The 26707-nt window shown below is 44.9% G+C and overlaps 1 protein-coding gene and 1 pseudogene across 1 annotated transcript in view; one reads left to right on the forward strand and one right to left on the reverse strand.

The window, feature by feature from the left end:
* Window positions 1-26707, forward strand: part of C2CD3 (C2 domain containing 3 centriole elongation regulator) — a 607356-nt gene that overhangs the window by 233195 nt on the left and 347454 nt on the right. The window contains exons 21-24 of the mRNA XM_086933829.1: window positions 522-790; window positions 3875-3961; window positions 5819-6442; window positions 20811-21131. Coding sequence (XP_086789955.1) covers window positions 522-790; window positions 3875-3961; window positions 5819-6442; window positions 20811-21131 — 1301 coding nt within the window. The remainder of the gene's footprint in view (window positions 1-521; window positions 791-3874; window positions 3962-5818; window positions 6443-20810; window positions 21132-26707) is intronic.
* LOC147693616 (TM2 domain-containing protein 1 pseudogene) lies at window positions 23824-24465 on the reverse strand (annotated as a pseudogene).

Below are 26707 nucleotides of genomic sequence, written 5' to 3' on the forward strand. Positions count from 1 at the left end.
ATGGACATAGCATGTATTTGGCCTGTGAAGTGTCAGCTAAGAGGCCCAGTGGCCCCGGAAGATCCATTTACAGGGCATCTTGGGCACTCAAGTGCCAGGATCAGTGATTAAAAGCCTCCTTGTTACGGATGCCTTTGGGTTGGGCCTGGGAAATTCAAAAGCACATAGATACTTCCATATAAAGCCCATCTTCATGTTTGTGGGAGGGTGATGGCTGTCAAAACAGTTAAATGGTGACACCGGACACTTGAGTCCTCCAAACTACGCAGGTCGTCCAATCTGATCAGTTTTCTACATTTGCCACCAGTTTCGGTCCTCCAGTGTCTTCCATGTTAATTCATAAAATTTAGATTTGTTTTAAGCATTATTAAACAAAAGTATTTCTTTGAGTGTGGGAATATTAGTGTACATAGACACTGTTTGTGGGGGGACATTTGTGGGTACAAAGATGCTGCTAATTAGATTTACTTGTGTGAGTTGCCCGATATCTTTTAGATTTCTTTTTCTTCTTTCAAATTAAGGGTTGTAGCGGAGCAGCACTCCTCATTCCAGTACAGTGCTGATGTTGGTGTGAATGCATACGTCACGTTACACCTGTCCTTCCTTCCTGATGAGCAGAAGCGGCATACTCGAGCTGTGGCCATGACGTTCTACCCAGAGTTTGACCACCATGCTGAGTTCCCTTGTAACTTAGTAATTCAACGGAGCACTGGTGAAGCAACCAGCCTTGCAGAACTCTTGCATAATGCAGAGGCTGTTTTCTCAGTATATCACCAGAATATTGCTCAAGGTAAATACAGCATTCCTAAGGTGTGTCGGGCGTGCCACATTTCATGTGGAAATGTACATTACATTTGAAATGGAACCGGTTTTTGAGACCTTAATCATTTCTAAATGTTGATTGCAACGACTTTTTCAAAGAGGCCTACTGAACTTTTTTTAATGGCACCATGTACCTGCACTGTTTAGTTCTCAGTCGTTTGTGACACAATGAATGTACACACCTGAGCCCCGGTGCGAGAAGCAAGAGGATGTTAGGAAATGAGGGCACAAGGTGAATAGTGGGGCCTATCAATCAATCAATCAATCAAAGACATTTATAGAGTGCACTACATACCCGTAGGGTCTCAAGGCGCTGGGGGTAGGGGGGTGCCGCTACTGCTCGAACAGCCAGGTCTTCAGCTTCTTCCTGAAGGAGAGGTGGTCTTGGGTCAGGCGCAGGTCGGTCGGGAGGGTGTTCCAGGTCTTGGCGGCTAGGTAGGAGATGGACCTTCCTCCTGTAGTCGCTCTTCGGATGCGGGGGACGGCGGCGAGGGCGTGGTTGGCTGATCGGAGGTGGCGTTTGGGAGCGTAGAAGTTGATTCGGTTTTTGAGGTAGCTCGGGCCTTGGTCGTGTAGGGCTTTGTGTGCGTGGGTGAGGAGGCGGAAGGTGATTCTTTTGTTGACGGGGAGCCAGTGTAGGTCTCTCAGATGTCCGGAGATGTGGCTGGTTCGTGGGATGTCGAGGATGAGTCTGGCAGAGGCGTTCTGGATCCGCTGGAGTCTCTTCTGGAGCTTGGCGGTGGTACCGGCGTAGAGGGCGTTGCCGTAGTCCATTCGGCTAGTGACGAGGGCCTGGGTGACGTTCTTCCTGGTCTCGGTGGGGATCCACCAGAAGATCTTCCGTAGCATGCGTAGGATGTTGAAGCACGCCGAGGAGACGTTGTTGACTTGCCTGGTCATGGAGAGGGAGGAGTCCAGGATGAAGCCCAGGTTGCGTGCATGGTCTGTCGGTTTGGGTGCGGTGCCCAGGGCGGGAGGCCACCAGGAGTCGTCCCAGGCGGAGGGTGAAGAGCCCAGGATGAGGACCTCCGTCTTGTCTGAGTTCAGTTTCAGGCGGCTGGTCGTCATCCACTCGGCTACCTCTTTCATCCCTTCGTGCAGGTTGGCTCTGGCGGCGGCGGGGTCGTTGGTCAGGGAGAGGATCAGCTGGGTGTCGTCGGCGTAGGAGATTATGCTGAGGTTGTGTTGGCGTGCGATGGCCGCGAGGGGGCTCATGTAGACGTTGAAGAGTGTGGGGCTTAGCGAGGATCCTTGAGGGACGCCGCAGATGACTTCGGTGGCCTCTGACTTGTACGGTGGTAGGCGGACTCTCTGTGTTCTTCCGTCGAGGAAGAAGATGATCCATTCCAGAGCCTTCTCCTGGATTCTGACGTTGCTGAGGCGCTGTACTAGGGTGCGGTGGCAGACAGTGTCGAATGCCGCGGAGAGGTCTAGGAGGATGAGGGCCGCTGTTTCTCCGTTGTCCATCAGGGCTCGGATGTCATCGGTGGCGGCGATGAGGGCGGTCTCGGTGCTGTGGTTGGCTCGGAAGCCAGACTGTGAGGGGTCGAGGGATCCATTCGTCTCAAGGAAGGCGGCCAGCTGCTTGTTGACGGTCTTCTCGATGACTTTGGCTGGAAACGGGAGGAGCGAGATGGGGCGGTAATTCTTGAGTTTGGTGGGGTCCTCTGTGGGTTTCTTGAGTAGAGCGCTGAGTTCGGCATGCTTCCAGCTCTCAGGGAAGGTGGCGGTGTCGAAGGATGTGTTGATGATGTCTCGCAGGTTGGGTGCGATGACAGCGTCGGCCTTGTTGAAGACGTGGTGAGGGCAGGGGTCGGTCGGCGATCCGGAGTGGATGGAGTTCATCGTGCGGATGGTGTCTTCGGTGCTGATCGGAGTCCAGGCGTGGAGGGTGGTGGTGGGGGGTGGTTGTTCGGTCGTGGTGTGCGTTGGTTGGTTGTTGAAGCTGTTGTGTATGTCTGCGATCTTGTTGTGGAAGTATGAGGCGAGGGAGTTGCAGAGGTCTTGCGATGGGGTGATGTTGTTGTTTCCTGCGCTGGGGTTGGAGAGCTCTTTCACGATGTTGAAGAGTTCCTTGCAGTTGTGTGCGTTGTTGTCCAGACGGTCCTTGAATGCAGTTTTCTTGGCGGCGCGGTTCAGCTGGTGGTGCTTCCGGGTGGCAAGCTTGAAGGTGGTCCTGTTGTCCGGTGTAGGTTCCCTTCTCCAGACTTTCTCGAGGGCTCGGCAGTTCTTCTTGGAGCTCTTGAGTTCGTCGGTGAACCATGGGGCTTTCTTGCTGCCGGGTCTGATGGGCGGGGTCCTCAGCGGGGCGAGCTCGTCCGCGCAGTTGCTGATCCACTTTGTGAGGTTGTCGGCGGCCTGGCTGGGGTTCGCTGAGCTGGCAGGAGGGTGTTGGCTCAGGGAGGTGGCGAGCTGGTCGGCTGTGATCTTGTGTGCAAATGCGAGAAATGTACTGCATTACAAGTCAAGGACCACACACCATAGGGTATTAACCCTCTATGGTTGTGGGCTTAAGCAGGTCAGTTTGCACTTACCATGGAAAGCTCAAAAGCGACATTAACAGAAATAAATCACATCTTCTTACCTCATCTTGTTTGTACAAGTTGGCAGTCATTTCCAATTGTGCATATACAGATACACTTTAATTAAATGGAAGATGTAAATGAAAAGCAGTATGAAGATAGATTATCTCTGCGTAAACAGGATCTTTCGCTTTAGGCAAAAGTATTAAATGGAGCCTTTGGGGAAAAAAAGAGAAACAAAAAGGTTTATAGATGCGGGTTTACCAAACCATGATTCACATTGAGAGTAATTTTCAAGTGCCTGGGATATTTGACTTTCACATTAGGAGATTCAGTATTACAGATTTCCTTATTAAGAATGCATTTTTCATCACTGTTGGGTTCTTTCTTGAATTACAATAGCCCAATGAGTGTGGACCATGAATGTAAAATATAACCAGTCCTGACTTCTGTTCAGAGTCGTAAATATTCAAGAACGAATGCAGAATGTCCGTCTGTTAATGTTACTTTTATTTTTGAAATTGTTTTAGCTGGTGAAGCAAGATTTCGCTCATTACAAGATTACTTACTGGGGGTTGTGAAGGTTCCAACGAGAGAACTATTGAACAAGCGATCAGGTAATAATATATTGCTGGGTCTGCTACTAAATGTCATTGCATGTCCACGGGTTCCGCTACTAAATGCCATTGCATATCAGTGCTGTCCCTTATCTCTTTCCTTTACAAGTCAACTACATGACTATATTTCTTGCTTTACCACTATTGGTTTAGTACAGTGGTTCTCAACCTTTTGACTTATGCTGACCCCACTGAATCACAGCTGGAGACCAGAGACCTCCAAGCCATTACTATTGATTGTACCCCAACAATAATATACAGGTGAGCGACTATACACCGTATAAAGCCCAGGTGGTATTAACAAACAATTGTAGTTCTCATCCAGGGGATACTCATACTCATAATCTATGAATAATCCCCGCCCATGTGCGGGATCCCGGAGCATATAGAAAATACATATAAATATATATGTATATGTATGTGAAAACATATATGTGCAGCCTAAGACCTTTCCCAACTGGCAAAATTGCCGCAAAATTACATAAATTAGCATACATACAGTAGTACTCTCCCAACCCCTAAGGAAGAAAGAGAGCGGGAAAACATTTGTATACACCAATGCTTTATTGCCATAGGAAAAACCTGTAATTGCAGGCATTTGCCAGTAGGCTGCAGTAGAGTATAAAGCAACAAAGAAAAACTGACACCTTGCCTTTTAAGGCATTAGAGTAGGGGTACCGTGCCTTTAAGACCTGAAGGCAACCCCCTGCTCCCATGATGCACCACAGGTGACAGTTGGGTCAGTTCTTTTTTCCGGCTCCTTCTGCGAGGATCCTGGAGCTTGAGCTCTTCAGTTTTCAACTGAAATTGTGTTTTTGAGAGAATCTTCTCTTATATTTCGACATTTTTTGGTTTAATAAGGCTTCTGATTTAAAAGCTATCATACCATGAGCTCCTTGTGCTGTTGGCACAGTGGTACTCTGTTTAGTACTTCGGCTCTTCTGAAAATTGCAGACACTTCCTTTAGTACAAGAAGGGTAGGTGCTTGGACTGTGTAAATGCTTACCAATATAAAGCAGTAAACACAGGAACGTGCAGCCTGGGAAAGGGGTTTTGGCAAGTCAACCTGCATATACATGCACAGATCACTGAGCTCTTAAAACAGTGGTCTATAGGTGTCCCAATGTGTATGATTTATAGAAAATCCTAAGAAAGTTAAAGTTGTGTTTATTCGGAGTCTGATTGCTTGTGTAACCTTTTAAGAAGAGGAACTTATGTTCAATAAAAATCATCCGGAGCTACAAACAAATATTATTGGTGTTGTAATAGAGACCACATCAAACAAGATTAGCGGTCATCCTGTACAAGATTACCGGAATGATGACCTTGGTGCTTCATAAGTGATGTGAAAAAATACTTTATTAATTTGAAATGCATTGACCTGGGTAACACAACAGCCCAGCCTTTGCACCAAGGTGATAATATTAGTAATGTATCTTACCAATGCAACACGATTTATCATTCAAATATCAGCTTTAAATATAATTTGGAAATTGCGCCATTTTTTCTCCAAAACTCAGTTCACATTTCTGAAAATACACACATTTTACAACTTCTGTTTACATCTAATTTTTAAACCAAGCAGAAGCTTCTAATTGAGTTGGGTGGGCTGCACAGAGGGGAGCTACTTAATAGTAGCTGGCTGGCTACTACTCTTTGGAGAAGCTTGCACTAACTTGTTATATTTAGTTTTAATGTTTTATATTACTATTCAGTTGGCTGGTTGATTTGCAAATGTTACACAGTATGTATGTTAATGAAACAGGAAAATTCCGCCGTTGATTAAAAAGCTGATATAAGAGTAATTTTGACTGCTTTCTTCACAAGTGTTAAACATATTTTGTTCCTCTACTGTAGGTATGAGTGGCTGGTATCCAGTGACTCTGCCAGAAGATTTGATGCAGTCTCACTCTGCAAGTGTTCTACAGACAGTTGTGGGGGGCTTAGAGCTCTCTGTATCTTTTGCCCATCGTACCGATCGAGATCGTGTTACGGACGCTGCCCGAGTGCTGGGCTGGAATGTTGAGGATGAACCACAGGAAGATAGTGCAGAGGACAGTGATGAATGGCAGCGAAAGGAAAACCTGGTGACTATGACTGTTTCCATTCCAAGGGTGTGGCTTCCAGTGCACTGCATGCTGTTTGCTGGCCAAAAGCATGTTAAAAAAAGCACCTTCTGTTATCTCCGGTACAAGGTGTACAATAATGAACCGGTCTGTTCTCCGCTTGCAAGGCCAAAGGTGTCAGAGGATGGAAAGCAAGTGACTGCACTATTTGAGCAGACAAAATCAGTGGAACTAACTAAGGACCAGCCCTTGTTGTGGTACCTTAGAGAAGAGAGGTTGGAAATCCAGGTATGGCGAGCATATGGAAAGGATCCCAACGCAGAAAGGCCACAAGACACTGATCGCCTTGTTGGTTGTGCGTATGTGGACCTTTCATCCCTCGGAGAGCGATCACTCAGAAAGCTGACTGTCAGCGGTAAGTATCACATTTTCTGTATTATTTCTACCTGATTTGTTTGTTTCATTTCATTTTTGGATATCTTCGACCTCCTTTTATTTTAGGCTGTCTAACTAAGAAGTATTTTTTTATTTGTTCTGTCTCCTTTATGTTGCACTAAATCTGAGTTAAAGGTCATTTGATACTTTGCATGAAATGTATTTGGTCACATAAGGGGAAATGGTGTGGAAAGACTCGAAGCTAAGGACCACAAACCGCATTTGAAAAGAAAAAATACTTCCTATCTAATTTATAGACTATGGGCCAGATGTACGACCATTGCATTTTGCAAGTCTCTAATTTTGTTTTTGTGCGACTTGCAATTAGAGACTCGCAAAATGAAATGTACAAAGGTGTCTCAGACACATTAGCAATTCACAATGGGGTCGCAATTGACCTGCCTCATCAATATTCATGTGGCAGGTTGCAATTTGCGACCCATTGAGAATGGGCAGTAACACAGGGATGGTGGCCTGCTGGGGACAGCAGCCCACCATGTCTGTGTTTCCTTTTAAATAAAGCAACTTATTCATTTTTAAATGCAGCCCGTTTTCCTTAATAGAAAATGGGATGTGTTTCATAAAAACAAATGTATCATTTCTGTTTCATTTTTATGTCAAGCCTCGGCAGCACATGCGCTGCTTTGCGAGCCATGTTGTATTGAGTTAGGAATTTGAAGCCCTGCCCACTTTCCACCTATATTTTTCATTGGCTTGTGTTGTTGTCCTTTGTAAATGCTGGCTTCTGATTCCTTAATCAAGGTGGCCTTGTTAGTCCCTCCTTAGTACCGCCTTATTTTCATTTGAAACCTCCCATGGCGATTGGCCCTTTGACTTCGGTTGCGACACAGTGTTTATTTTTGTCTGTAAGCACTATTTTCTTTAAAGAGTTTCTGGTCCTGCAGGCACGATGTGCAGCGTGCCCTGCGTGCTTTCCCTTCCAAAACACCTCTGGATAATGTTTGTTGTGATCGTGTTTGAAGTGGCTTGACTACCTGCGTGGCTCTATTTTGTATAGACACAACAGAATCGTAGTTCGTCTTTCACCGTTATGTGCGTGATAAGAAAGAAACACCAACAATTACACCCATTAGTGAAACCCAAAAAGCCGAAACAGCACGCTACTGAAAGTACTGCTTTTTGTCTGTCAGTATTTCCATCTGCTTCCTGCCCCCTCAAACTTCCTAAGGCTCTGTCAGGAGCCTGGCGACGGGCGAATATCTCCTGTGCAGCGCCGGCAGTTCGTTGCTTGCTACATTCTTACCCCGCCTTGGAACTAATTATCTAGCGACACCACATATCTGCGAGACCTATTGCATTGCAAATGCTTGTTTAAGGGTATGCAGTGGTCCGTGGAACCACTGTCTGCTCTTAAAAAACTTTTCACTAACCTCCACAAAGGGAAAGGGGTTCCATAGGGATCCCTTCCTATTTGCGAATGGGCTACCATCTGCATGAAGTAGGTGGTAAACTGCGATTGTTTTGCAACCGCATTCCAGTCGCAAAACAATTGTACATCCCCCTGCGACTCGGTATTAGGAAGGGACACCCTTTGCATGCCCCTTCCGAATAGCGACTTGCAAATCCTATTTTACAAGTCTGTAATAGGTTACCAATTTGCAAAATTGGGTTCGTACATAGGAAAATGCATTTTACCGGTCATACGAGGCCCAATGGGTCGTTTGCATCCTGTAAAATGCATTGTACATCTGGCCCTATATCTTTCTGATGAAAATAGGGCAAGCAACCTACTTCATTCTTCTCCCCCTTTCTGAAACGTAGAGATCCCTTTCCAGCTTTTTCCTGCATAAGAAGGTAAATGGGTGGGTGTGTTTGTGTGGTCTGAAAACATATACTTCTAGTGGATATAATTCAGTCTGCAGAATATTTCTTTGAAAATAGCAGAGCCACAGGCTGGGACCCTGAAAACATATTTGTGGCCCTACCACGCAGCACCACTTTTGTCGCAGCCTTTGCTGTGGTACCTTAGAGAAGAGAGGCTGGAAATCCAGGCCAAGCATATAGAAAGGACCCCACAGCAGAAAGGCCACAAGACAATGATCAGCACCAAAAATATCAATGCCCCTGTGCATAAATATAACTTTTGTGCGCAATCCCTTCAGTTCTCTTTTCTGTGCCACAAACATCTGGACTGGCTGGAGAGTAAATTCTGATGTTGTGGTAAATTCAATGTTGTATTGGCTTTTTTTGTTGTTATTTTGAGCTCCCAGCATGAGCACAAGATCCTGTATGTTTTGAAGGTGCAGAAAGCATCTAAGGTTGTATCAAAAACACCTACATGGCTGCTCCAAATGTTGTCTTTTACGTCTGCATGCGCTCTAAAATTAGCCTCTCTAAAGGAAGAAAATCATGATCAGAGCAAGTTGCCCTGTCAGGTCCGAGTGGCCTTTTTTGAGCCATTAATAGGCTAGTTCCCTCTTCTTATGCAATACAGGCTCTGAAAGTTTGTCAATCACACCATTAGTAAAGAAACACAGAAATATGTCTAGTAAATTCCGCTCCTCCAGACAGTGAGTAACCATATAAAACAAGCATTTGCAATGCAATAGGTCTCGCCCTTGTGAGAGCTATTGGCGTTGTAAATGACAATGCCTTTTATTTGTGTTTTAAAAACCAAATGTAAATAAAAGGTATTTTTTTTTACAATGTCAATAGCTTATAGTCGCGTAAATGCGAGACCAATTGCATTTCAAATGCTTCTTATCGTTCCAGCATTTTCTGAACCCCAAACCTTATTTTTGAGATGCTTCAGCCTCCCTACTTCCTTTGCCCATGCCTAGTGTACGTAGCTTAAGCCTGCTCTGGAGGTGCCCCTTCACAGTTACACGCAGCAGGCACCTCTCTTTGCTGTCACGTTAGTGTTACAAGGGTCCTCAGCTCTCTCTTCCTTAAGGCTAATTAACTCCGTCTCCTGCTCCGATACATAATTACTTTGCTTTCCTGCCTCAGTGCCATGACGGTCACTGTCTCAAAAGCCTTTAGCTCGGCGGCATGCTCTACTCTGTGTTTTTCAGCACTCACAGGCACGCACACTGCTCTCGTCTCGTTGGTGCAGCATTCACATTCTGTTCCATGAGCCTCACTTTCCTGGCCCTTGGCTGTTGCGTCTGCTCCTCTCTGTGACTGGGACCCCATGGAGAGCTTCTGCTGATGCGTTAATCGCATGCCGCAAAGATGCTGCTTGAAATGTTTCAACCATTGAAAAGTAAAGAGTCGTAGATTGAAAAGACAATAGTGTGGGCCTAAAATGTGCAATATAGAAAGGTGGTCAATATATCAAATTGCAAAATTCAAAGCAAAGTAATGAAAAATAACTGATTAGATTGAACGTCCACCCTATTTTCTTCTTCCCGCCACCTCTCCTGCCCCTGCCCCCAAACCATGGCCTGCGCACCCGTGCCTGTACTGCGAACTTTTCTTTTGCAAGCTCAGCTTTTTATTTTATAGATCATAACGTGCCACTTTCCCCACAGCTGCATCACTAGCGATTGCTACTGAAACAACCTAACTAAACGTCATTGTTCGCGGCCAAAACACTTTTCACATTGTGGGCCGAGCCCATTTCCAGGCGAAAAATCTGGGTGCCCTTACAAGGCACACTCGCAGAGGATGGATTGGCCATTTATATCAGCAGGCATATACCGGCTGGCGGGGTGTGAGTGGGGTGGAGTCTGTGTCACTGGAGGCCAGTTTTTGAACGTCGACAACCGGTGCCTCTGTCCACAGCTCCCCGGGGTATATGGCAGCCGGCAAAAAGAGAAGGGCAGTAAAGGAGACAGGAACAGAGAGAAAAGGAGACAGGAACAGAGAGAAAAAGACAGGAACAGAGAGAAAAAGACAGGAACAGAGAGAGAAAAAGACAGGAACAGAGAGAGAAAAAGACAGGAACAGAGAGAGAAAAAGACAGGAACGGAGGGAGAAAAGCAGGAACGGAGAGAGAGAAAGGCAGGAACGGAGAGAGAGAAAGGCAGGAACGGAGAGAGAGCAAGGCAGGAACGGAGAGAGAGAAAGGCAGGAACAGAGAGATAAATGCAGGGAAAGAGACAGGAAGGCAGCGTCGCAGAGCGGTAGTGCCAAGTGTTTGAAATTCGGAAGACACTGTTGGTAAACAGACTCTTATTGTGAGTGTTCACACACGAGCGTGGCACTACAGAGCTGTAACAGGAGCAGAGAGCGAGGGCCCACGGAAATGAATTCCCACATACTTAAAAGACATGCTTGTGATCACTGCAGGGGCGCGCACCACAGAAACAAAACATACCTGATTCTGAAAATGTCTAAGGAGGAAGAGCAACGCTCTGAAAAAACACATTCCTGCATGGACCCCAAAACTCCTGAATGTTCTAACGGAGGAAATAACACTCAATAATAACTCACTGCCATTCAGGACACACTTGAAGGCACTCATCTTAGGCAGATATTGCCAAGACAGGTCAATAAATATGACAAACACACGGTAACCCTTCTCCCCAATATCCGACACTAACCAAACAGTCACAATGTAATGCACTGTGCTCGTTATCCCACCTTACCAGGCTGTAACCTGCCTGAAACCCACATGGCGTGACCTGAGGAACAGCAATGCATTTAATATATAAATACAAACAAGCACCTACCTCTCAGTGCCCTCACTGCGTTGTGAAACTTCTCGATGCCGGCCAGGAAGAGAGCAGTGATCGGCGCGCGGCGGGGACGCTGGCGCCATGAGCGTGTTCGCGACTGAATCCACACGTGGCCAGCACTTGTCGCTCCCTCTCCCATTAGGATTGCTGGGCGCGTGCCCAGCTCTTGTCTCCTTTTGTCGGCTTTGGCGGCTGACATGATTACAATAGTTCTCTGCCGAGAACGCGCTTCGCGCGTCTCTAGGCCGAGACCTAAAAAGACCCATTCCTCTCTATACATATAGGGCTAGCTGGATCCAGTACTAGAATTTAAAGAAATGATTTGGGCCCCAACTTTTTCAGTGTACTGATGAGTGTGGTATCACACGTGCAAAGCCACTTCAAGCAACACTTGTCTGCTGGTCTGCTGTGCTGTGGTGCCATGGACTTCTGAGAGTTCTACAAATCCTTTTGATAGCAAGGTGGATAACTTGTCATATTCCCCCAGCTTTTGAGAGAGTTTTGGCACAGAATCCATTGTCCGTGTTCATGGACTGAACTTACGGTGCCAAAAGGTCTTTTCACTGCAATTAGCAGCATTTGTATTGGCTCTCCTGTCTCTCAAAAAGTCACACAAGTTATTAAACCAAACATAAAAAAGAATGATGAAAGTACTTCAAAAACAGATGAGACGTTTTTATTGGAGACTGGGTTGGTGATTACTTTAAAATCAGATTTTCTTTTAGGTTGTGTTTGAGGAAATTCAGAATTGGCAAGAGGTTAGTGCTTTCAGCTGTTCACATGTGAATGTTCTCAATAAATGTCTTCAGATCTCTCTGTCTTGTGATCATACTCCTTGCTATGCTGCTTTTTAAGAGGCCCAAATACCTGGTAATTGAAGTCTCCTGTGACTGTGCTTGATCGGGTTACAGACCTATGGGCGACAGTCTAGTTTTCCTTTTGCTGCGGCTTTTAAAAACTCAATGGCTGAAAACTTTCAGTGGCTAGATCTTACACAAGTTGTCATTAGGTGAATATGAAGGAAGCCCTTTTTTGTATATCTTTTACTTAGATCAAGTGTCCTTAATTGCCAGAGGCATAAGTATTTGTGTTGCAGTGAAAGTGCATTCCTGACCTGCATTATCTGTTTTCTGTGTTCATTGCAGTAATTGGATAGGCCTTTGGATGGTGAGAAATTATTTTGGCGCAATATGTACCAGGCATTAAAGAAAGATTAATTAATCAAGAAGGACCCTATACCTTTACATTTCTTTGTGAAACCAGAGTCTTTTTTTCACCACAAAGAGCAATGCCCTATTCCTCAATAGAGGCCAGGCTTTAATATGGACCACCCATTTCAAAGGCACATTCATTGGTAAGAGACATTGAAGAGTTTTGGGAGAGATAAAATGAAAATGATGCAACAGGCAGGCTCTGTCCAGAAGGAACACTTTAATAACACGCTTAGAACCAATGCAGCGCTGGGTAGCAGGATGATGATGAACTTTGTGTCCTACAAATGGCTGATGTGGAACTTCTAGGTCCTGTATATTGTGAAAGAAGTGTTCAGTAAATGTTCAAAAGCTTTACTATAATTGTCAAGAACAGAAAATGGCAGAGCTAACTTGTGAAAGAGGTGTTACCGAAGCGGGCCCTTAAGGAGGCAGTTCTGATTAAAAGAAATACAGGGTTCAACGCCCAATACTCATCCCCTAAAGAAGGTAGGAAATATGAGACCCATAGCAGCTTGAGGACAATTAACATATTTATGAAGCTAGAAAAATTTAGAATTGTGTCTGTGGTGTAGGTTCTAACAGCACTACTTAAGTGGGTGATTTCTCAAGACATGATTTGTCTCTTTCCACATAGGAAATCTTTCAGAAAACAGGACACTCTTCCACTTCATGGTGGCAGGCTGGCACTTTTAGTTCAAAGGTTAACATCAGCACCTCGGGTTTTCTTCATAAAGGTGTTGTCTAAGGTAGCAGCATGCTTAGGACTACAGGAAGTGCAGTGTTTCCTATTGCAGGGTGGTAGGCTCTAAACAGATGCCTTCATGGATAAAGGTCTGAAGATGCAGTTAGTAAAACTATGACCTTTCTTCACAAACTAGGGTTCTCCTTGAATCTCCCAGAATCAAAATTGGTCTCTGTTCGGTTCATTGGTAAAGTAATAAACTCTTCTCTGATGGTGCTTTTCTTGTATAAAGATGATAGTGTTTTACTGCCTGACAGGACACTTAAGGGAGTGCAGTTCTTGAGACTTTTGACTCTTGTGGCCCTATGTTTCTGTTAGATATTTCTACCACCAGAGTCCTCCCTTGTTGAATCTCTACCAGGTTCGAGACTGGATTCGTTAACTTTAAATAGCTCTCCTGCACTGGTAGGTGGCACTTCGGTTCCCTCTCGTTCTATGGATATATATCATCACTGGGTCATATAAGGTGTCCCTGTAGAGCACTGACACCTGTTTCTCTTTTCCTCACACTTTAATGTGAATCTAGAGTTGTTCTCCCCAAAACATTTCCTACACAAATTACGAATGTTGCTGTGTTATCAGGATGTCTCAAGTGCAGATTTCAGGGTTTAACTCTTGTCCCGCCTTTCAGGCATGCCAGTGTCAGCAAGCGGTGAGAGGCCAAAATCTTCATGGTGTGGCTTGGGATGTATGTCGCTGCACCAGATACAGGTTCTGCTCAAAGTATCACCGTCGACTAGCACGTCCTTGAACAGGGTTGCTTCCAAGGACAAGTCCTCTAGGAATAAGTACAAGATGCTTGTCAAGTGTGCTTCTTGATATCAATCCCCGTCAAAATGTAGGTTGTCTAGTGGCGCCTTCATTGACTGACCCTGGTCTTGATGTCATCTTCATAGATTATTTTTGGTGGCGATGGACCAGTTTCCAGATACAGGCCTGGTTCTGGCTCCAGGATTTAAAGCTTCATCTCCTTTCCTAGATTTTCCAACACCTATTACTGACCCCATACAAATTGCGGCTTTCACGTAGGGGAAGTGGACCCTCTTCCACTCAACTCTTTATCGCTCTGGTGTGCCTGCGGGCACCAGAGAAGTCAATGGAGGGTCTGACTGGGCTTCTGCCAGTGGCTCTGTCCCCAGTGCTGGTCAATCTTCTCATCTTCTTCCTCATGCCATTCCAGGGCCGTCCAACCCTTTTTTTCTGCCGAAGACCTTGCCAGCTGCTCAATCACAAGCACTACCCTCAATGTCACTGGGGCTATTTTCAGGTCTGCTACAAAGCATAGCTAATTTTCCAAACACGAATGCTATTTTGGTCAGGTTTCAAAGCAATGCAAAGCAGAGCATTTACTTGAGAAGAAATCCTCTTAAAGGCCTTTTGCCTCATGAAGAGTACTTTGGTAAATTTGTATTGGATGAGTGTTCGGCTCATATTCAAATAATAGTCACATTCAGAACATTGTGTACCACGCTGATGATGACAGCAGTGAGACAGGCCACCTTCTTCAACCCATCTAGATGGATGCTAGTGACGATCTGTTCCTGCAAAATGCCAGCAGTCTATATACTTCCCCAAAGGTGGATTTGAAGTGTCCTTCAGCACCTCCCACTGAGGAAGTGGCATAATTTAAAGGTGATCTGCGCAAGGCCACTGAGGTCCTTGAGTTGACTTTCCCTGTTGAGGAGACCGAGGTTGTCCTCCTCACAGAAAATCTACAGCTTGATCACCTTCAATGAGGCGCTGATGCACCCTATTTTGGTCTCTCCCAGCAACCCAGTGTCTGCCCCTGCAGTGAACTGCTATATCGCCCACCACCATCATCCACCTCCTGAATACCCAGAATGTTTGGTAGTTCGCCCCGCTCTATGGTCTTGTCATTCAGTCTGCCTCTTCCTCTAAGAAAAACTGTGAGTCTTTTCTTTCTTCTACTGATAGGGGTGTCATAAAGTATTAAGGAAATGCAGAACAAAAAGTCTTCTCCTCACGGAGCTTACCATTTGGTCCATGAATGCAATTTGCCTCCTGAACTATTACTCTCATGCCTTGTGGGAGATGGAGGAAATGGTAATTCCAGACGTCCCAGACCATGTTTGTGACCATTTCATAGAAGTTGTGCTTAATGGGCAAGGTGTGGTCAAGAGGATACTCTGCTGGCCTGGATACAATGGATGTGGTGGCACAGATCATGGGCTTTTCCATTGCCATACCCAATCGTGCCTGGATATTCAACAGGCCGTATGTCCTTCAATGGAGTGTGTCTCCCTGGAAAGAAGACAGATTCAAGCTATATTGAGCTATGATTTGGTCCTTGGGGCTGGCTCTCCATGATCGCCAGTTTCAGCAGCAATGCCAAAGTTCTGGAGATATTCTCAGGGCTCATACTTTTGATGCCACCAGCCCCGTTAGCCAGTGCAGCAGCCCAACAAGATCTTTTTCCGTTACTGTGGCAGAGTTGCTCCAAAGTCCATTAGGGGAAACAACAATAGTCCCCATTCCCCCAACATCCTGCAAAACCACCTTAATCCACCCTTGTGGGAGTATGTGCAGCCTATAGGGGAAACATGTGTCCTTTCACTTGTTAGGCTGGCAATCCATCACTTCAGGTCATTGGGGTCTTACAAATTGTCAAGAGAGTCTATGCCCTTCCCTTCCAGAAGTTGGTGTCTTTCTTTCCCCTGTTCCTTCTGTTACCTCGGACGACCTTGCCCACATTCTTCATCTCTGTTGAGCAAAGGGGTCGTGAAATTAGTCATGGAGAATGACATCGGGCAAGGATGATGATCCAATTATTTACTTGTTCCTAAAAAAGATTGTCCTATTCTGGACCTTTTCTGTCTGAATACCAGAGAGCTTCAAAATGCTTTCCCTGATACAGGTCTCTTTGTCTCTGGAGCTGGGTGGTGTCTCTCAACTTGCAGGTCAAGTCATGTTCCGATTCTGCATTCAAACAAGAGGTATCGGCATTTTGTGGTGGGCTCTACCCACTATCGCTTTGTGGTACTCCAGTTTGGGATTACATCAGCCTCTTCCCCACTCCAGTCTTCACACTGGTGATGATTATCAGCCCCTTCCCCACTCCAGACTTCACACTGGTGATGATTATCATCCCCTATTATGTCTGTGATTACGGCACACTTTAGCAGGTTGGGCACCTCCGTGTTCCCACTCCTCGATGTGCTTGCGCCACCTGCAGGCCATTATTTCCTTGCTATGCACCCTGAGGTTTTTAGTCAACCTTCCAAAGTCCTACATCCAGCCCTCCAAGTGTCTCCTTTTCATCAGGGCAGAGTTGGACTCTAGCTGCCTCAAGGCCTTCCCCCTACCCAACGAGCTTGGGACAATCAAGTTGTGATCTGAAGGTATCAGGATGGAGCTTCTGACCTTGGCTGTTTGCCTCTAGTATCTAGCTCAATGAGACATCATCATCATCATCGCAAAACTTTATTTCTGCCATAAAAGCACAATAAAAATGCAGTACAGTGCATTCAATTCAAAAGGATAACCATTGCTCTGCATGAGGCACCAAATAGCACATTGTTGGTGACAATTGCAAACATGTTGCTTAACTTTATCATTTCATCCTCTCGCCAATCACAATAATCCAAAAATTACCCTTGAATATAAAAGCCATAAATAATTTGGCAATATACAAACCATTTCATTAAGCGAAAGATGTAATACAATAAAATGCATATGTTATGCAAAGAACAAACATTAATCATTTATTGAAGAGTTATATGACTGTGCTTGTGATATACTCGGACAGCATAAAGGCATATGTTTATTAATAACAACTAAATCCGTTAAATACACAATCCATGCCAAGAAAGTAAAAGGACCATTCCAGTGATCCTAAGTTATTCTACTATTCCACGTGCCTGTCTTTGATGTGAGGGGCCAGCCAATGATTATATCTCAATAAAGTGCATCTGCTTACTTCGGCAACATCTTGAATTTTGCTTGGATCCTAATCCTCACTCTTTAGAGTGCGTATGCAAAACCTATACAGTGCAAGGGCCGTTAAAATTACCCAGGACCATCATTTTTAGTGCAGTCATGGAGGCCCTCATCTAGCACCGTTCAATGGTAACCGAAGTATAAAAAAGTACATAGAACAATTTATACAGCACATGAATGTTAAAGGAAAGGAGCATTTATCTCAAAGTGGATCTGCCTACTTCGCCAACATCTTGAATTTTGCTTGGATCCTAATCCTCGCTCTTTAGAGTGCGTATGCAAAACCTATACAGTGCAAGGGCCGTTAAAATTGTCCAAGACCATCATTTATAGTGCAGTCATGGAGGCCCTCATCTAGCAACGTTCAATGGTAATCGAAGTATAAAAGTGTACATAAAACAATTTATACAACACATAAAAGTTAAAAGGAAGCTTTTAAAGAGTCAACAGATGAATTAATTGGAATAAGAATACAGAAAACGGTGCCCTATTTGCATGAGATTAATAGTGGACCTGCCCCACCTTGTATCCTGCTCAATGACACATGCATGCGTTGATGTGGTGTATCTGTTTTCAATTCCCCGAGCAATGGGAAGTTCTGACAGAGAACCGTCGGATTTCCCAGGACGCAGGCTGAGACCTACAGTAGTGGCTGGTGTGGGATCATCTAACATGCCGGAAGCTCTACTGCAGTGATCACTGTGGTTTCAGAGTCCTCCTCCCTCGGTTAGGGCAGTTGGAAATCAGAGAGGCCTGTGGTATCCTTCAGAGCAGAGCTCACACATCACGTGCTCAAGCTCTGGGCAATTCTCTCGGCCCTCAAGACATTCCTGCCTTCTATCTGGGGGTCAATTGGTCCATGTCCTGATGAACAATACGACTGTGATGTGGTGCACCAACAAGCAAGGTGATGTGAACATGCTCCTCTTGTGATTGCACGTTCTGAAGCTGTGGTCCTCGGCTAAGACTCATGATGTCTGGCTGACCATGAACGACCTGACACTCTCCTTGAATATGCGGACCACTGATCCCAGTAGGATCTATCTTGTCGATTACAAATGGCTTTTTTACCTGAGGCTTTTTAGTCCATTTTCACCCTCTGGTGGATCTCGTTGTCACTTGCAAGAACACTCAATGTCTGCAATTACGAAACCTGCAGTTTCCCCTGCAGACAGCCCTGGAAGATGCATTTCGCCAGAGATGGAACTTCCATTTCTGCTACGCATTTCCTCCCGTCCCTCTGTTTTCTTAGGTTCGGGAGAAAATTTGCTAGGGTTGTGCACAATAGATCCTAATAGCTCCAGACCGACTTCACAGGCTATGTTAATTAGATCTGCTCTGCCTGTCCCTGCAGTTCCCATCTCTTCAGCTTCCCCTGAGGGCGGGCATCCTCTCTCAGCGGCAAGAGCAGGCCTGCATTCAAACCTCCAGAGCCTCCACCTTCATTCCAGAAAGTGGTGACAGAGGTTTACTTGATCCAGCCTTTGCAGTTTCCTGATTTCTTTTCACAGTCACATCTATCGCAGGTGAGGACGTGGAGCATAGATTGGTGTTCAAGTGCGCTCATAGCCATTACAGGTCAAAAAGCCCAGTATCTCCAGCTTGGGCTGTGACATCATGACAAAAATGTCCTAAAGTTCTAGCCTGCTGCTGGGCTATTTTCAATATGTAAAACAATGCACACAAGGATCTTCGTGTGCGTCTGAACCAACATTACAAAAATTTGCAACTTTTTATTTTTTTATATTTATAAGAAAACATTATATATTAAGCTTAAGGTTAAATTACTTATGAAAAGTCATGAGATGTCCTGAGATATGAAAACAGTTTAACCAATGGATACATTATGAAACCTATCCTTGGTTGTTAAAATGAGTATGACATTCGCTACAACACCGAGGTAGTTGAGTCCAAGCACGAACGGACTGCTCATGCTGCCAGCCAGTGTTAGCTCGTGCAACCAGCATGTGCCTTTCAGCATCCATCGGTGTCCTATGTGTACATTATACAACAGTGTCCGCTCCCTGTACCAACGCCAATTCACACTCCTCACCTTAACCCCCAGTGCCACCTTTGCACACTGCCCACCAGTGCAAGGTCCTCACACTAACCGGTGGCAGCTTCACAACCAGCCATTCACTGCCAGTTCCTCACAGAGCCCATCATTATTAGCTCTTTACACTACTCTTCTATCCCAGCATTTTGTGCTGACTGCCATTTCCCATTTGTCATGCTTTCCACTAGTGTTGACCCCACATTCTACCCATTCGTGTCTGCTCTACACGTACTCATTGGTGTCTGCTCCTCAGACAATCCACTAGTATCAGCTCTTCACACGGCCCACTAATGTCTACCCCATATATTACCCATAGCTGCCTACTCCTCACACTGTCAATCACGCTAGCCTTGGAGGCTGATGGGTTGTTTAGACTCCAAGACCACTCTGTCACTGTCCTCTCCATGCGGCAACTGCAGTGGTCTTTTGAAGTGGAAGCTTGTCTGTGTTTCTGTTGTTGCACTTGGTCCTGCCCCTCTCAGCCTCTTATAATATTGTTTACTCTCTTCTATGTGCGCCTGTTTTCCTGTAATATTATCTGTGCCTCTAACCCATATTCATCCTTTCAATTTATCATTGCTCACCACTTTCTTCCTCGATCATCCCTCTTCTTTCTCTCTCTCACTTCATCTCCTGTATGCCCCCTCTTTTAATTCCTTCATCTCACCCTCTCCTCTACCTTTTCTCTATCTTATCTCCCCCCACCCCACCTGGTCCTGCAGTGCTGCTTGTGTAAGTGGGTTCAAGCTGGGGAAGTAGCAGAGCAAGGATTGACATGAGTGGTCCATACAGACCTCTAGCACAACCCACTGTCCTCTGGTTAGTGGGCTATGCAAGGGAGGCTCTCTTAGGGTGGAATGGGACCGTACTGAAATTCCCTTCTTTCACAATTCTCAGTTGAACCTTATTAAGGATGGTTCTCGTTTCATTCACATTTTTATTTGGAAAATTGATCTCTTCTGTATTCTTTGTTTATCATGCCAAGATAATGTACTTTAATGGAAGGTTTGAGTTGGGCCAGTGTTTATTATCAGGGGAATATCACAACTATGACAGTTTCAGAACTAGTGCCCCAAATAACCTTGCTGCTGGAGATTAAGCATCTGTTGACAGACACAAAGGCGCTGCCAGGGTAAGATCAAACACTTTCTCTCTGCAATAGTTTAAGACAGTTAGTGTCTTTGTCACTTTGTTTAGGTCTGGCTGTGCATACCCCCCTTTCATCCATTGGCTTTCTTCAACCTCCTTCAGCCATTGGCTCAAAATATTTGTAATCACTTCTTTGCCCTGTCCTGTGGAATATTTTTCCCTCCCCTAATGCTGTTGGCTGTTTTGGTATATTCCTCCGCCTTTACTGAAGTGCTTGCCCTCATCTCCGCAAAGGACCCCTATACAACTATAGCCTTTTCTGTATCTTCCTGCTGGCTCCCTCCTTTGTGTATTGTTCTAATGTACTAATGACTCGCATATTAAACCCAGACCTATTGGCTTTTCCATTGCTTGCATTTTTCTGGATACCAATTCACACAACCAAAATGCCACCTACTGTCCAAGTGCTGTTGTATTTTGTCTAGGTAATTTAGTGAACAACTTCACCATTTATGGCATAGAGTTTGCTCACATTTTAATATACATAGGCAGTGAAAGACAAATAATGACAAGTTACAATATAGTATTGAAAGTTTGGTGTAGTTTTTGTTGTTCAGTCTGAGCTGGATTTTCTTTTTTTTATCTAGGTGTTTATCCATTGTTTAAACGGAATGCCTCTGACCTGTCAGGTGCTGGTGTGAGAGTTCACATTGCTCTTGCTTCAGCTTATCATCCTTCAGTTCCTGTTCGTCGAGACAGTTACACAGAGGACGCGGGCGACTCTGAAGCAGGTGAGACGGATGACGGGGAGCCACACGCATCAGACAAACAAAACTACCAAAAACCCTCTTCAAGTTCCGAGGCTGCCCCAGGTTTCCAGTCATCAGAGGAAGCCTGTGAGGTAGACATGGAGAATACCTTCGCTGTCAACATCACAGTGGAAAGGGCGATGCACTTAAGTCTAAAAGGTAAGAATACGACAGCAAAACCTTGTACTACTTTAAATGTCTGTCTTCTTACATAATGACTTACTATGTGTATTAATCGACTCATTAAGTCTTACTCACTTGAACTATATTGGACCATTTTTCATGAGAGTTCATTCCAAGGGTTATGACAATTACTTTGCTGTCTCCTACTTTCTATTGAGGTTGCTCACCATGTTACCTGTACATAGTTAAGGCAATGTCCTAAACCATCTAAACACTGTCCATGTACCCCGTAGTGATCAGGAGTTGGGGCTATATTAGTTTGTAACTTCCACATGCATGTTTGTGAATGAAGATGTTTCCCTGCAGCCACTAGTCTTGCACTGGGCCTGTAGATATGCTGAGTCAGTATTACTCCACCTCCATCTTCGCTCGGTGCCTGTAGAGAGCCCCACTTTTGCACTGCGCTCATACATATGAGGCAGTGGTAGTACTAAGCCCCTCACTTCGCACTGTTGCTATAGAGCTGTGTAAAAGATAGTAATGAATTGCCTCTCTTGCACTAAGCCTTTAGAACTGGGGTTGGAGTATTTGCCCGCAGCCATGCACTATCAGGGCCTGGAGCGTAACTTCGCTGCATGCTTTACACCATATCTGAGGTTGGGGATCCTACCTCTGCCACTGGCTCTGCAGTCTTGCCCTGTGTCAGGGGTTGGTTTCCTCTCTTTGCCTTGAGCCCTACGGGTTGGCACTGTTATTGCCACAAGCTCTCCATTCTGTGTTTGGAGTCCTTCCTTTTGCTCAAGCTCTGCAGACCTGAACTATATCTGCAAGGATGTGACTTGAAGGACTTTGTATCCATCCTAGATGTACTCAGTTTAGTGCCAGCCAGTTGCATCAGCAATCTCATTTACATTGGTCACAAACTTCTGTTTTCAATTTCATAATAGTGAATTTTTTAGATTCGCTATTTGTAAATCACAAACAGCTATGTACAACAGTGTGTTTTACTGTTTGCGGTTCCCAATGGGTCCCAAGGGACCTGCCTCATTAATATTCAGGGGGCATGCCGCAATTTGCGACCCATTGGGCTATGCCTAGCACTCACAGGGATGATGGCCTGCTGAGGTCAGTAGACCACCATGTCTGTGAATGCTTTTTAAATAAAGTAGTTTTATGTGTCTTCTCTCACCCTATGTGCCTCTTCTCTAGCAAGTTGTGCCTCTTCTCTCACTCTTTCTGGCATGTCTCTCTTTTTGAAATTTCTCACTTTGTGCCATTTTTCTCACTCCTCCTGCCTCTCTCTCTCACTCCTTTTCTGACCTTTTTGCCATCTATCTCACTCTTTCTGTAATCTTTGTGCCGTGTCTCTCTTCTATCTGTGTGCCCCTTTCCCGCCCTCTCTGTACTCCCCTCCATCCTCCTCCCCTGCTCCTTATCAGTTTCTCACACCTCCTGTCTTCCCACACTCCTCCTCAGCAGCTCCCCCTGCACTCCACCCCCCTCCCAAGACCTACTTTATTGTGGGCGCAGTGCGGGCAAAGGCAGTGTGTGAACCGCTGTAATCCAAATGAGCCCCAAGGCAAGCCTGCCTGCATCTGGGCCACGCACCAGAAACTGAGGTCCTCCTCTGACCCACCACTACCCCACCAATCTTCGCACCCTGAAGCCCGGTCGTCGCACCACCTTCTGCTGGCACGCCACAAATCACAACATGGAAGGAACTTTCACCTGCACCTGCTGCCATTTGCCTCCACCACTGCTCCCACAACTCCATTATCCACCAAGAACGCACCCAAAACCACACCCACTCTAACACCTACCAACAAACACGCCCAAACCTCTCACAGACCAATAGCATGCATGCTTCTTAACACCTGCACACTCAGCAAGCAATCATTGGAGATCTGGACCTGACGGATGACATCGCCCCAGACATCCTCTGCATCATGGACACATGGCTGAATATAGCCTCAGAGTAATACATCGCTGCCACCATCCTCGCCGAATACAAGATCACCAACCAAGACCACCTAAGAATGCCCAGAGGAGAAATTGCCATATTTGATAAGAATACATTCAACTGCACCGCCTCCACAGAAGCCGGAACAAACTACATGGAAATCCTCAACTTGCAAATCACAGCAAACTTCACCGTGGGTGGTACCCTGGTTTTTTGCCCCCCCAGGCCTCTGAGCCAACTTTGCGAGCAACATCACGATTACGGACTTCATCACCCCACAAGTCCTAGACTTCAGTGCAGTCATATGTCTCGAAATATTATTTAGAAAAAACAATACACAATATAGCAGTTCACACCTATAAAAAATATTAACACAAAAAGATTGTAAATTAAATTATGTACATATTCATAGCATTGTTCTGTAATTCCGTGGCTTCTTAAACCCCAAAATAAACAATGTTTATGCTTGAGCCCATACAATGAAGTAACTGAGACTTAAGGATTTGTTTAAGTTGACAGAGTGGAAGCCAGCAAACAAAAACATACATTAGTTGGCATGGCATTAGTTCTTAAAGATTCTGAAACTGTCGTTTTGAAAATGAATTTCATATTCTACCAATACCACTCAGTAAAGTTTTCCCAATGGCTGCTCCTTAAAAGGACAAAAAATACTTTCTGCCAAAGTAACAACCATATGAAGTTCCATTTTCCTGTCAAAGCTGCTTGTGTGGCTTTGCGACCCTTTTATGGTTAGTCATGTTTGGATTTTTACGGATACATCTGTGTTTTTCTTAATGTTTCATTGGTAATAGTCAGTTGATTAAGCCTTGCTCCGTAGTAATCGATTATATAACTTGAGCCATCAGAAGGTCCAACAATCTGCGTGATTATGAGAACGAAATCAATCAGGCATCCGATACCACAAAACCCAACAGTGCAGAACGTCAACATGCCAAGAGTTGGGTAACCTAGATAAAATCTATCAGCTCCCAACCACCCAAGGAATAAGGATAATGCCACAGCAACCTTGTAGGAGTAACCATTTACGTTACGGCACGGTATGGGCATGTAAAATCCAATTTCTTTCCCCGTAAAAAGTGTCTCATTGCCATCTGGATCTTTACAAGTAATATTAGGAGCTGGATAGCATGGCGCATATGCTGTATATTTTGTGCATTTAACTGGCTCTTGTGTTGTGTAACTTATTTCCGATCTTTGCAAATATATTGTCCAAACCTGAGCTCCTCGTACTTAAAGGACTCTGTGGCTGCAACGGGTGCTAAAATGAAACTGAAAAAGCATAAGAGTTTTGCCACTGGCCACCTCCAGGCGATCGCCATGACGTACTGTGCAAGGTATGCAAGCACCATCAATCTCCTTTCAGCTTCTGGTTGGTCAGCCACAACGTGCCATTCCAAAGACGCCTTGGGACGCAAAAGCTTCTGGAGTGGGTGCAGTCTGTGTGTTGAGCCACAGTACGTGGGGTGGAGGGGAAGAAATAAATCGATGAAGCCAGTGCAGTCATACACCTAGGAGATCTCAACTTCCAGCTAAAAGATAGGACCAACCCCAACTCAACTATCTTTCTTGATAGCCTCGGACAAATGCAACTAAGCCAGTGCATCACAGAACTCACCCAAGCAGCCGGACACATTCCAGATCCTATCTTCATATCCTTCAACATGAGCACACCCAGACCTGACACCTGGACACCTTATACATCGAGAAACACCATAGTTTGTTTCACATTCAACATTCATCAGCACAGACAACAATGCAGAGGAACCCTCACAGTGGGCCCAGCACATTAGCACTGGAGCAACATAACAGAGGCAGATTGGACATCCACCCTCCACAAGAACAAACCATAACCCTGGGGCTTCCTAGCACGACATTGACATTGAAAACTTCAACAAACGGAACGCCAACTGCGATGATACTCTGGCCCCAAGAAACCAAGCCAAACAGCAAAAACTTGAACACAAGTCAGCTGGTACATGGTAGACCGCAGAATGACTAAGCAACACTAAATTGACTTGAATGGAAAGGAAAAGAAAGCCACGGGGAAGTGAAGAAAGTCTCTTTCAAAGCTGCCCATAGAAGGTACCACAAGCTAATCTGACAAACTAATGGGAAGGCCGTAGTAAAACGAATAAATGTCAGCTCCAACTGCAGCAAAGAAATCTTCACAATCAACAAGGATGCCCACAGCAACACCAGCCCAACCCAAGATCTGTGTAACTACCTTTCAGACTTCTTTTGCAGCAAGATCACAACTATATACAGCAACTACGCACTACAATCAGACCCAATGTCTTTAACCAGAAATCTCCCAGTGACCAATGAAGACCGCACAATGGCCACATGGGACACCATCAGCACAGAAGTTACCACAGTAATCATGGAGACCAAACACTGCTGGGCCATGACTCACAAAAACGCATCCACCAGAGATCCATCGAATTATTGGTTAATTGCTCTGCTAGACGTAGAAGCGAAAGAGTACACAAACATTTTATTGCAGGAATTTGAGGCATGGTCTGCAGAGGAAAATATAATCCTGTATTGCCCAACTGGTTTCAGGCCAAAGTCATGGACCATAGCTAACATGGTCGCCCTATCCTATTTGGCTCATCAAACCATGATATCCTTCTGTCCACCACTATTCACCTGATTCATAGATTACTCTATTGCATTCAACAGTGTGGATGGGAATATATTATGGACAAAAATATCCATATGAAGCATCTCCTCTCTCTTATTGAAGGCAATTATTGCTCTCTATTCTGGTACATGGGTCTGTATTAAGCTTGACAATGGAAATAGATTTGCACCCGAAAAACCGAGGTCTGAAACAGGGGAGTGTGTTAGCACTGATTTTGTTCAATTTATATACAGCAGACTTGGGCCTCGTCATATCAAACGCTAAAACAATACCCCCATGTATTGGATCTGACAGCCTTTCTGTACTGCAAATGCGGTCAACTTAATCATCCTGGACCACACTTGAAATAGGAATGCAGAGAGCACTTGACCAGCTTAATTCGTATAACACTCATAACCAGCTCACTGCTGACTTTGTAAAGACAAAGGTAATGATAGTCGGCAAATACAAACAAAAGTTGAATCAGCAATGGATGGTGAGGGTAACTGAAGATTGATAATTCATCAAACTACAACTGTTTGGGAGTATGGTTCTCCGATAACCGTAAACATACCATACAATTATAGCACCTTAGAAAATAACATCAGCAGTTATATTTGCTCTCTGCAAATTAAATAAACAGCTGCACAGTCCATCGGCCAATGCAATAATCCGAGTTGTGCATGACAAACTACTACCTACTGTTTCCTATGGTCATCAAACTTATTTTGGGAAACTGTTACTCGTACCAGATAAGATACAGTTTAACGCCTACAGGTTAATTTTTGGTCTAGTAAAACACACTAGTCAGTCGCTGCTCCTATGGGAGTTCGGCCTTAATAGGCAAGACCTGGAATACAAGGCATCACGTGTCAAATACTATCACTCATTAGTTACTACCTATTCTAGAAAAAACAAATGTAGGTATATATACATCGGGAAGCTTTCATATCTTCGGGATAGAGAGATGGGTAGATGGATAGATGTGAAAGCTTTCTGATGTATATA

The sequence above is a fragment of the Lissotriton vulgaris genome, chromosome 8, assembly GCF_964263255.1.
Source record: "Lissotriton vulgaris chromosome 8, aLisVul1.2, whole genome shotgun sequence".
Classification (NCBI taxonomy): domain Eukaryota; kingdom Metazoa; phylum Chordata; class Amphibia; order Caudata; family Salamandridae; genus Lissotriton; species Lissotriton vulgaris.